Source organism: Hemiscyllium ocellatum, chromosome 9, assembly GCF_020745735.1.
Source record: "Hemiscyllium ocellatum isolate sHemOce1 chromosome 9, sHemOce1.pat.X.cur, whole genome shotgun sequence".
NCBI lineage: Eukaryota > Metazoa > Chordata > Chondrichthyes > Orectolobiformes > Hemiscylliidae > Hemiscyllium > Hemiscyllium ocellatum.
In genome coordinates this window covers 58,510,371-58,523,029 of record NC_083409.1, presented here as the reverse complement: position 1 = coordinate 58,523,029, position 12,659 = coordinate 58,510,371, and the positions used below count along the sequence as shown (strand labels likewise).

General features: G+C 36.8%; 1 protein-coding gene across 1 annotated transcript in view; it reads right to left on the bottom strand.

Moving 5' to 3' along the window:
• The window catches only part of pde4ba (phosphodiesterase 4B, cAMP-specific a), a 197,560-nt gene extending 185,277 nt beyond the window's left edge, over positions 1-12,283 (bottom strand). The window contains exon 1 of the mRNA XM_060830384.1: positions 12,122-12,283. Within this exon, the coding sequence (XP_060686367.1) occupies positions 12,122-12,228 (107 nt within the window). The 5' untranslated portion in view covers positions 12,229-12,283. The remainder of the gene's footprint in view (positions 1-12,121) is intronic.
• Positions 12,284-12,659: the final 376 nt, after the last annotated feature.

Genomic DNA, 12,659 nt, shown 5'->3' with positions numbered 1-12,659 from the left:
AAAAAAGGTCCAACCAAGTCAAAATTGTATAGTTCTTCAAATTGACCATCAACATTTACCAATTGCAAAACAATTAGAGTTGCATGCTTGTGGAATTGGAAAAGCTGTAATAAAACTTGTAAGAATTAAGAGATTGTGTCACATCTCATTAAACAAGAGGATGTCAGAAACGTTACAGCAATTACGAATATTAGAAAGATCTTGAAAATGCTTGACAGACCTAGTATAAGATAAGTAAAGACAAGTCATAGAATGTTTTTCAGAAATTCTGCAAGAACTTTATTCACCAATTGGAAACAACATCCTGAGCAATAGAGCTCTATGCAGTAACTTTCTGTAACAAAGCTAGAACATATGGACATGGGCTCTCGAAGAAATTTGAATCATGAACCACAGCTTGTATTCACACAGTGTCTATTCAGCAATGGATATGATTGGTGGATACAGATGCTTGTTACTGAGATGAAAATGACCTAATTTCAAGATTTTGCAATTGTAGATGACCAACACATTAACAATTCATGCACAGAAAAATATTAAATTAGTACTGTAAATGAATACCTAAAGCAGTTGGACAATGCCAATGCTTAAGAGTTTCAGAATTCTAACACTTCCATTGGCTGTATTCAATAAAATCGAAATAAAAGCTATTGATTAAAATCTCCCAGAAATGACAGAGCCTTCTGGCCTACTAACAGTGCATAATGATGTAAATATATTGTAGATCCTAAAATCACTCACAACCTGTAATGTGTGACATTAACATAGCAGGATTAGGAGCAGAAGTAGGCCATTGACTCTTCAAGCCTTCTCTGCCATTCAGTAAAATCATGGCTGATCTCATTGTGGTCTAAAGTGCACTCTATTCACTTTATAAGCTTTGATTCCATTGTCTATCAAAAATCTATCCAATGGAGCCTTGAAAAAATTCAATTTTTCAGCTTCTACTTCCGGGGAGAAAAAAAATCCACACAGTGTAATGGTCAACTGAGAGGGAAAAATACATCCTCCTCACCTGTCTTAAGAGGGAGATCACTTATTTTTAAGCAATGTTTCTAGTTCTTGTGTCCCCCATGAGCAAACTTCCTCCTGGTATTTACCTTACCAAATCTTCTCAGGATCTTCAATGTTTCTTCTAAACTTCAGTAGGTATAGATCTGATCTGTTAAACTTTTCTTGAGATGGACCCCTCATCTCAGGAATGAGTTAAGTGAATCTCATCTGACTGTTTTACTGAGCTAAATCACAAGATCCTAATAGATGGCTACTCAAAATCACCCCTCAAAAGCAAAAGGATTCTAAAAACGTTATTCAAACAAAAATTGTTAGGGTTTAATGAATTATGTCCAAGCATCCGGAGGCAAGTTTATGGAGACAAATAGTCTTAATAGTCTTCCAAAATGCTGTAAAGTAAGAAATACTGTCAGGAACTGGAAGATGGAAAATATGACATCTTGTCCAAATGAGGTGTGGATAAGAGATCTGGATGTCAGTTAATATAGTTTCTGATACACCATTAGGAGTGGATTTTGCACTCTGTGACTGGTACCAATCATGTAGATACAGCTTTTGGCAAGAAGGACCTTGCCCTGTACTTAGAATTACAGCTACTCCTGCAGACATCAGAGGCTGGCAGCAGGGGGAGTGGATTAATGGTTCAGGAAGATCTTCAGGCTCAAAAATACATTGGGAGACTGATCCTCAGAAAATGAAGGCCTTCCAGAAAGTGAAAAACAAAATGACTGAGGAGAGCTGGGATCTCCCTTTATTGATAGAATCCAATGCTTGCAGAATGAGATATTCTGCTTCCTGTGGAAATTTTAAAAAGTGCAATGTCACTCTGTTCAAGCTGCTTTTCTTTTTTGGAATAGGCAAATCAGCTCCTCAAGTATATAATACAAAATGAAATTCATGAAAACTTCAAGAAATATTGATTAATTTTCTTGCTTTAAATTGTATATGGCAGATGTTTTATTAGACTAATGATGCATATATGCAATCAGAATCTCAGCCACAGAATTAACCATGCTTTGGTGTCAAGTTTTGTTGATAACATTCTTCTGACGTACACTAAAAGCTGCATAAAATTTATGCTGTTGATGTGTTCTTTTAGCATGGTTTGGATTTGCAGGTCTGATTATGTCTTTGATCCAGACACATATCAATGAAACACTAACTTCAGGTGCTTTGACTCTTTGAACTATGTCAGGTAGTTTGGCAATGGAGTGATGGTGATACAGATGTTTTATTATGGTGTTAAAATTGTTAGGTCAAGTTGATTCGATTATTTCAAAAATCGAAAGATATGCTAAATACACTGCGCTTTCATAAGCATTTCAACAGTGCTTTAAAAATATACAGTTACTGACCCTTAGTTTGAATTTTTGACATAATAATCTAGTTAATAACCATTTAATTCCAATGACTGCATTATCATCAAATCATGGAATGATTAAAACACAGGAGATCATTTGGCTCATCAATACCATGGTCTCTGAAAGAGCAACTCAGCAAGTTCCAGTCTCCAGACATTTCCACAAAGCCGTACAAATTTGCTTTCCTTGACTGAATCTGCTCCCACTGCATTCTTTAGCACTGCCTTCCGAGTCTTTATGGTGGTCTTAATGATGTGGGCTGTGGTGAGATTGGAGGCAGAAACAGACGAGAAGTCCGGGAGGCCCATCTTAACATCAGGAGCAACTTGCTCAATCTTTTATACTTTTAACTTATGACCTACTGAGTTTCTCATTATAAACAGCAGCTAATTGCTAATTTAAAGAATTATTGTTTGTAAAATGCCCTATTAACAGTCCACCCACCTCATTAATATTCAGCTTCCAATCTTAGTGAACAAGCTAAACATCAAGAAAACTTGACATCGAAATCAGAGTGGGTCCCCAAGAAATTTCGGCTCATTGCTTGTTCTAAAAGGTTCTCCATGTTGCTTAGGACTAAGCACATCAAGACATGATCCAATGAGCACCTGCTTGGTCCATTTACATTCACATCTGATATTTAATAATCCCTCATGACCATCATGGCATCTCTTTGATATACTCGCAGGGCACTCAGAAAGCAGAGATTTGCATTACAATGAGCAATGAAAGGCTGCAGCAGGGACAAGCATCTAGCTCACTGATTGAATCGCAGGAGTTCTCCTGTGTTCTCTTAGCGTTCACTCACACTCAAGGATACGTTGTAAAAGTAGTCTTCACTTAAGTCCACTATATACACCCATCAGTTAGGCAGACCTAGCACAGTTAAGTCAAGGGTAGCCTCCCATAACTGATCTAGCGATTCATGTGCTCAGGTGGGTCTCTGTATTTTGGGAATGAGTCACAGTCAATCCCGTGCTTTCAAAGTGGCCAATCCAAGAGAGTAACGCTAATGTGGTTAGCAAAATACACAGCAAGAGATCTGCAGTTGTCCTGATAGATTCCTCAAAAGAATTGTGTGCCACAGAGAGTCTGTTGGTTCTGTCCAAAGAAACTAAGGGAAAGGAGATAGGGGCTTTGGATGAAAGGGGACAAGTAGGCCACAGCTGTGCTAAGGAGACTCAGCAAGTTATTCAAGGGACTGGGGACTACAGGTTATTGGGTATCGGTGAAGGGGGATGAAAATTGTGAAATGGGACAACATTATCGGCAATGGGAAAATCTTAAAAGAGAAGTTCTCTCCTTTGTACAACCCCTTGACCAAGAGCATGAGGTCCCTGTTGCAGAATCATGGTGCAATCTCCTTCCTCTCCAACAGGTTCTAGAAATGCCCTTAACTGAGCAGGGCAGCATCATAATGCCAGTGCTCATCCAAGTGCACAACAGACTTTTAAAGTAGTGTTTTAGAAACGTTCAGCTAAACTACCTTGTTCTTGTGTTCATTCTTAACCTCTGAGGAACTGTACATTATATCTTGCTCCAGTCCCAAAAAACAACCAGTCAGCACTACTATTCACCCACTCTGGAGTCTTCATCTTTGCTGACAAGTTTAATATGTGGCCCTTTTATCAACCTGTTGAAAGTCCATTTAGATCAGTTCAACTGCATTACTCGCATCAATCCTCAATGACTTCATTAAATTATGTATTAAAGCACTTAAACAAGATGTTTTACCACAAAAAGAAGATGGCTGTAGTTGTTCAGTGTCAGTCATTTCAATCCCTTGACATCATTGCAGGAATTCCTCAAGATAGTGTCCTAGGCTCAACCATCTTTAGTTGCTTTATCAATGATGATCCTTTTATCAGAAGAACAGGAGTGGAAGACATTGCATAACTTTCAACAACATTCACAACTTCTACTTCACTGAAGCAATCCATGTCCATATACAAAAAGATCTTGTCAACATACAGGCTTGGACTGAAAAGTGAAGACTGACTCCAGTTCCAAAGACTGAACATGAAATGTTAACTGTTATTTTTTCTCCACAGATGTTGCCATGTCTGCTGAGTTTCTCCTGTAATTTCAATTTTAAACAGCCAGGTTACTTAAACAAGTGTTGCTGAAACACTTGGAACATTCTTATTACTACTCTGGTCAGATAAGCGGAGTAATTCTGGATACATTCTGAACCTTACTGGCCTCTGCATTATCAGCTACTCTCTATTTTAAGCAATGCAGCTATTTGGGACCAATGCTTTCTTTTGTTTGTGATAAGCTGTGTATTTTACTCATGGCAACAATGTTATCCATAATTGATTTAATGATACGTTTCAACATGATTCATATGATAGTCTCTTTAAAAAGAGAAAACAGTTTTGTGAGATGCCAGCATCCCCTTAAATTAAGAAATACACACCTCTGATTTCCAGAGATTCTCCCAATCTCCCACCATAATAACAATGGATATCCCAGAGAAAGAATGTAAGTAAAAAGCAGAAATATTTGAGTTCTCTGCTGATTTTCCACAAAAGGAAACTGCTCCAATTCAATCCTCAACCATTATTTTATAAGATGTCCAAGGGTACAACCTCTATTAGAAATGCTATGTGCATAATATAATTACAGCAAATATTCAACTGCATAGAACAGTGCTATTACTAGCTATTACTGTTTTGCACTGGTTGATCTTAAAGTTTGATTGCAGTGCAGGTTTATGTAATTTTAATATTAAATCCTCCTCAGTGCTAGGTTCAGGACGTCTTTGTGAAATGGCAGTTCAAAGAAAAAACAAACCAAGATCAACAGGGCAATAACACTGAGCATTTTGAATATCCCAAGGTAGCTAGGAATAAACATTCATGGTCAAAAGTGAGAACTCTCTTTATGTATGATGCTACTAATACAACAAGGTAAGAAGCACTGCTTGACACAATTTTGGAAAATGAAGGGAAGTAAATAACTGATGTGGTAGTAGGACAATAATGAATGCGCTCATGACAAGGTCTAACCCATAATACATTGCTAATGATAGAGACAGGGGGTGTTAAAACAAGATAAATCTCATGCACACACCACAGCCATCATAGAGCACATCACTGGGGTTCTTAAAATGCATATCTGCTGCCTTGACTGGTTTGGTTCTGCACTGCAATATACATGCCAAAGTCTGTCACAAATAATAGTGTTCAGCTGTGTACTACTCAACCTAGTTCTGCAACACAGTGTTGTAAGGTGAACTCTCGGGAGATCAGCCACCTCCACTGATGAAGATTTGTCAAAGCCTTGCGCCTGATGTAACCTTTCATGTATCACAAAGTCATAGATGTACAAAGGATACCAGGGACAACTTGATCTAACTAGCTTTACACAACAATAAAGCATCTGCATGATAATCGCTCCATCGCACTCCTGGGGTGTAGATCTTGCTCTAGTATCTTCCACGTATAAACCAATGTCTTCCACTGACCAGAATTGAATGGGGAGCAATGCACTGTCACAGACACTTGCTAATGAGAGCTCATAAGGATATCCTTTTAATAGTCTGCTTTACCTAATTATTCTATTTCAGAACCACCTTTAAAGTGCTTTGCTTATAACTACATCGGTCTCATTTATATTCACGAAGAGAAAGTGGGCCAATTTCCTCACTTGTGCATAGGTGGGAGGCCAGCTATGCTTGCACTTTAAGGGATACTCCACAGAATGATCATCATAGAAGTAACATTGCACAAATATTCAATAAAGCAGAAGTGCCATATAATTCCAATCACAACAATGGGATCTGTATATCTTTCACATAACCTCAATCTTATTTTCAAATCACAGGGATACCACCCAGGAAGAATCTTAACTACCGTACCTTGAATCTGAACTCTATGTTTTCTATTTTGTAGCTAGCTGTTATTTGGTCTACTTCTTGCCCTCTGATCTCTCACAATCTAATATTTGTCATGGGCCTGCTGTGCAATAACTGATCAGAAAACCTTTTAATTTCCAAATATTACATCCACGACTTTATCATGTGTTTCACCATGTGTCTCTGTCCTTGTATATATGTGATAGTTGTTCAGTTGTGTCCTTAATCAGGAGTTTGGCTACAATTTTTCTGCTGAATCTCTCAGGTAACTATTTAGGTAAATAAATTAGAATTTTCAAAGTTTCAGATTCCAACTCAGGGTAAAACTTTTGCTAACTGTTCCAAGGAGTAAGTGAATTGCTCACCACAATTTTACTATTCCCAAGCAATTCCTACAGTGGTTTACCTGTTGAGACCTCTGCTAGATCCTGCCATGGATCTTGGGCCATACATCTAGTTTCTGAAGATCTGGAAATTTGAAGATCTGGGCCATAATGTTTTTGGCTTCTTGATATTTATCATTAGATTTTAAAATATCAATTCCATTACCTTGCCCATAACTAACATTAAAATAATTGGTTTTTGGTTTTCTGGACTTATCCTATCACCATTTTTAAATGTAGGAGGTGATGTAGGGCGTGAACATAAATTATGGCAAACTATAAGTCAGGCTATGATTTTTATATTTTTAAAAAGTGGCATGTGGGTTTGGTTTGTATCTGCAAAAGAGTTCAATGATTAACTTGTAGGTATTTCTACAGCCATAGTAATTTTGTTTTTAAAAAATGGTTGTTTCTTGACTCTGAGAGGCTGATGAAAATTTGTTTACATTGGGAGAGGTTTTAAGAGCAAACAAAGTAATCAGTTATGCATTTGGTTTTCAGGTTAGAGATGATTTTGTTCTTTTGATTAGGGGAAACAACTATCGTATCATGAAGATTTCTGGGTTTTAGTATGGGCAGTTTGTTCATGTCTTGGCTGAAGCTGGATGTGAAAGGGAAATAGTTCAGAACTGTTACGATATAGATTACTTCAGTGTAAGCTGATCGATTTGAAAGTTCCAGACCAGAATTGTTCCTGACTGAAACAGTTATTTGACATTGAGGAGATCTATTCTCAGTTGCATGAAGGCACAAGGAAGAGGCTAACTCTCAGGAGTAGGAATTCAGGCATTGAATTAATAGATGCTTGTGTGTGATAAATAAGAGAATTTTCTCTCTTATCTGAATACTTTAAAAGATTCATTTTGAGATTAAGGGGATCATATTTTACCCTTGTGTTTCTAAACCTTTGTTTTTGATTTACTCTATTTAATCTTCTATTGCATAACAAATTTCTGTTTTATTGTTAAAAGCAAATCAGCAGCATCATCTGCAAAAGATCGCCTCATTAATAACAAAAAAGAACAAATTATTATCTAACAAGTCAGATTTCAGTCTAGGACATGATATGTCCAGAAATAACTGAATCTGTGAACGTAGCAATTTGAATTCACTGGGTTTAAAAAAAAACTACTTTTTTTGTAATGGGTTCTGTGGTGACTTTGAACTTAAAATAGCTGTCCTGTGGTGACATTATTGCACAGAATTTAAATATTGCTTTGAACATAGCCAAGACCTTTCTGGAAGCGTAAGATACAGCAGTTTGAAAATCTTTGATTAAAGCTAAACTAACAGAGTTAACAGATAAATTGAAGTTAGAACTAAAAGTAAGATCTGCTAAAGATGAGGTGCATGAAGCGATTATCCAATATTTAGAATTAGAAGTTTAAAAAAAATTGAAATTAGAATGTCACAAGTGGAAGTAGTTAAAATAATTAGAAATTTAAAAAATCTTGAGTTAATAGAAAAACAAAAAAATGAATGACAAGTTAAAAAAACTTGAAATGAAAAAAGGGAAGAAAAATATTAGTAGAGGATAATCAAAAAGGTGGTGGTGATGGCCTTGTAGTATTATTGCTAGACTATTAACCAGAGACCCAGATAATGTTCTGGGGACCCAGGATCGAATCCTCCCACGGCAGATGTTAGAATTTAGAGTCAAATGATGACTATGAATCCTTTGTTGATTGCTGGAAAAACCCATCTAGTTCACTAATGGCATTTAGGAAAGGAAAATACCATCTTACTTTGTCTGGCCTACATGTGACCCCAGATCCACAGAAATGTGGTTGACTCTTAAACTGCCGTCTGGGCAATAAATGCTGGCATGGCCAGTGATGCTTTCATCGCAGAAAAGAATTTTTTAAAAAGACCGAGTAATTAGGGACCATAAGTTAGCCATGAACCAGCTCACAGCAAAGAAGAATGGAAGCAGTACCAGCTTTAAGAAAAGACAGCAGGATGCCAGAGAAATAAATGAGCTTGAAATGAAAAAGTGACAAAACAAAAATCAACACTACATTGTAATAAGACTAGGCTTACCAAAGCCATTGCTGGAAGTTACATTGGAGACTAATTGGAATAACAGGAATGTCCAAGAAATCTTTACTTAAGGGAGTATCAGGAATGGAAGTAGGTATCAAAACTATAGCAGATATTAAAACATTTCCTTAGAATGTACTAAGGAGGAAGAGATGAATCAAGACAGACATGAAAATTCTTTTTTGAATAGAGTCAAGGAGAATCAGACCACTGGACATTGAGTATTTTATCTGATAATTGGAGATTTTACCTCATGACTTCAATTAAGGACATAAACCAAGGTATTGAGACACACTGGAAATTTTAGGTCACAAACATTCAAAAAATTGTGACTGGTTTGGAAGCAAACATTTACATCTTTTATTTATTACCCATAATCTCAAAAGGTGCTTATTACCAAGACTGCCCTCATGATTGAGGTGAGGGAATTCCTTTATTACTATTTGCCATTAAGGATGCGTCTAAGGAGTCAAGAGGGTTTAGTTGTTTTGTACTTAGATATGAACATGAGGTGACAGAACTACTTAAGGTAAAGAAAAACTGATAAACCAAAAGCTCAGAGAAACTCAAGCTGGAATCATAACAAGGATCATATTAACTACAAAATGGTCCTCTGACATTATCTCAGTCTCTGATGAATGCCTTTCTAATTATAACCCTGCTATTACTTGCCTAACTTCTTTTCATATTTTCAGAAGCAATCCACCCTGACCTGGGGTTTTATCATTACTAGCTAATTGTGCTTCATTAAAGGTGAGACGTTTGTCCCATTAACTGTGTCACACGTTTTAAATGTCTTCCACTGCTGTTCCATTTCACTATTTGATAGTAACTTTATTTTTTATGATTGACTACTTTGTTTTTGTCTTCCTAATGATCACTTCAATCTTCATCATGAAGCCAATTTTGCTGCAAATGCCTCAAAGTTTCCATACATTTTCTTCTCTTACCTGTTTTTGATCATATTCCAATATGTTTAATAGCTCAATATGTTGCTAATAATTCATAGAATCTCAAGGGTGATGATCTTGGCTTATTACATTGGCCACATATTGACAGACCCATTCAAGCTTTTCCATATTGAATGAGAAGATTGCAGCAGACTTCTTAATTTTTTAAAATTTAAATCTGTTTCTAATCTGCTTTAACTCTGTCCTTTTTTTACTGGCATTATGTAATCAAGTAATAAAGCTAGTCCATTCCCTTCTTTACCTATCTGTTCAGTGTAAAACATTATGGACCTACTTGCTTGGTGATAAAATTGGAGCAAAACCCTTCAGATAGCCTGATCAAATTTTACAGCCATCTGCATGCTTTTAGTTGCCAGAGTCAAAGCTTTTGTCCCCATGTGGGTGAGGTGGCAGTCATTCCCCAATAAGAAGCCAAAAAGTGAAGAATAGTCAACCATGATGATTAAGGTTGCCAAGGTAATTTCAGGAGGGTGAGCACCATGAACAGGAGGCCATAGAGGGGAAGACACATTAGGATAGTGATCAGGAGTTGAAGAAGGTCTCCATTAGGCAGAACATGGCTGAATGAAAGGTTCCTACACAATGAGCTCACTGTTACACCATTACAGCATACCAGGTAGCTTCATTAAGTAGCAGTACGTGCCATGCAGTAAAACGAAAAGTGTTACTTGGTTGCACTGAACCAAATTAAGGTTCTCAACTGGCCCTGTAGGTGCAAGATCCCTGGCATTTTACTGCTGGGAAAGTACTAGCAAAGAAGGGTAGACATCAAGCACAGCACTCCCTTACCATTCCACTCCACAAGTCAGCCTGCTCCCATGGGTAGAGTGGAAGGATAATGTATAAACTCTAGAACACATGTCATCAATCAGTTATCATTACTATTATTTCATTCCATGCATTTACTGTTGACACCACTTCTCCTATTTTGTTTTGGATATTGTACGCATTGCTTCACTGACCTTTTAATTTATCTTTAAATAGCTGATTCGTTTTACTATTTTATGAATTTAAACTTATTTCAACTGCGCTATTTATCTGTTCTGCTAGCACACAGATCCAACTCTAGTTTAGTTGGGCCACTCATAAGGGTACAGTTCCTTTTTGACTAAGTATGGCTGTCAGTGTCCCATGAAATAATTAAACTTCCCACACCAATCTTTCAGTCATGCATTAATCTTTCTCATCTGTTTAGCCTTGTGCCAATTAGTATGTTGCAAGTGTAGTCAACTCAATATAGTCATCCCGAAGATCTGTTATTTTTTTCAAATGTATCCTTGGCTGTCTGAATATCTTTTTATATGGCTTGGTGTCAGATTTTGTTCTGAAAACATAAAAGCTTCATAGGAGTGTTATCATGTTAAAAGGTGCTTTATAAATGCATGCCATTGTTACTATTGGACTCCAATTGTTAACCAATGAAGTGACTTCAATGGGAAAGTATGTTATCATGAAGATCAAGTTACTGGTTCAGATGCCCTTCATGGTCAAATGGCTACTCACACCCAAAGTAACTCAGATTAAAGATGACTAGCTGGGCCTGATAACAAACAAATGTCCGCGATCAGTGGAACAGTATTCCAGCAAATGAGTCTTCAAAAGGGAAAATGTAATTACGTGTCAATTTAACATTTTTATTTTGCCCTTAGTTGTTATGTAGTAGTAACATTGCAAGCATTAAAAAGTGTACAGGTTACCTAAAGTTTACCATTGAAGATATATGTTAGATATCATCTATATGCCAAAGTTGATCTTACTGCTAAACCTGTTGTGTCTTTTTAGGATAAACTGACAGGAAACGTCACTTTATCAGCATTGCCACAGGGTCCAAAAAAATGTAATAGAAAATGGCTAACAGCAACTATGGAAAGCACAGAAATGATAACAAAACTAATTCAAAGAGTCCAATAATACAAAATTAAATGAGACCTTTGTTGGACGTTACTACACATTTACTACACTCTTGTGGGCATATATCATGTCCATAAGAAAAAGTGCAAATTTCATACAAAATTACCCTCTCTCCTAATTTAAAGAATGTATTATCCCATGGATTAAGGATTTGTTGGAATAAGAGGAATTTCAAATAAATTTGTTATTGTATTTATTGTTAATTTATACAGCTTATCGCAATTTCATCGGTTTGATTTCTGCAGTATAAAGTCTGCAGGAAACCGCACAAAATGGACACAGCCAATTTCGTCTCAAAATCGACAATAAGGTGCATGGTTGAGACTAGCATTTTCATGACTTGATATATTGAAGTACTTTTAAAATACAAAGCTTACAAACTAAGTTACTCAAAAGTTTGTGTTTCAGTTAAACAAACTGGAAACGCGTGTGGTTGTCACATTAATATACTGCATTTTAAAAAAAGTCTTAAAATATATGCAGGATCGAACTGTTTCAAATGAACTGAATAATATTGTTCTGAATTTAATGGTTGTCGAAAAAGCGTGAAAATGTGTTATGGAAAGAAATCAGAGTACCAACCTGAGTCGAGACAGGCGAGATCGTTTAATATCTTCCTCACTGAAGGAAAAATGAACTTTATTGGGACGCTTTACAGCCAGTTCCCAAGAAGGAGAACGAAGAATCATTGTCACAAATTGTGTTTGTCCCACATTTCAGTCGTATTGTAACCTGGCTATACAGAAACACATATGCACAAAAAGTTTCTTAGCAAATCTTGGCGCTGTGAACTGAAAAGGAAAGGAATGTGCATGTCCAACTTCCTGAAGTGGATTTTCTTTTGTTTGGAGTGGATTTACAGTTGGCCATAGTGCACTGCAGGAATTGAGAGTTGATTTCTAGCAAATCAAAACAACGTGACTGGGGCTGTGATGAGCTCAAAATGATATCAGCAGATGTACTGTCACATCAATGCTGAGTGTTTAGCTGCTGCTATTTTAAAGTGGCTTTCTACTATGAGGAGGATCTGTGAAGTTTTTTTTAAAATTAACCTGTTCAGAGCTATTATGCTGCATCTCTACAGCAGGTGGAATTTGATCCTGGACCTTCTGGGTCAGAG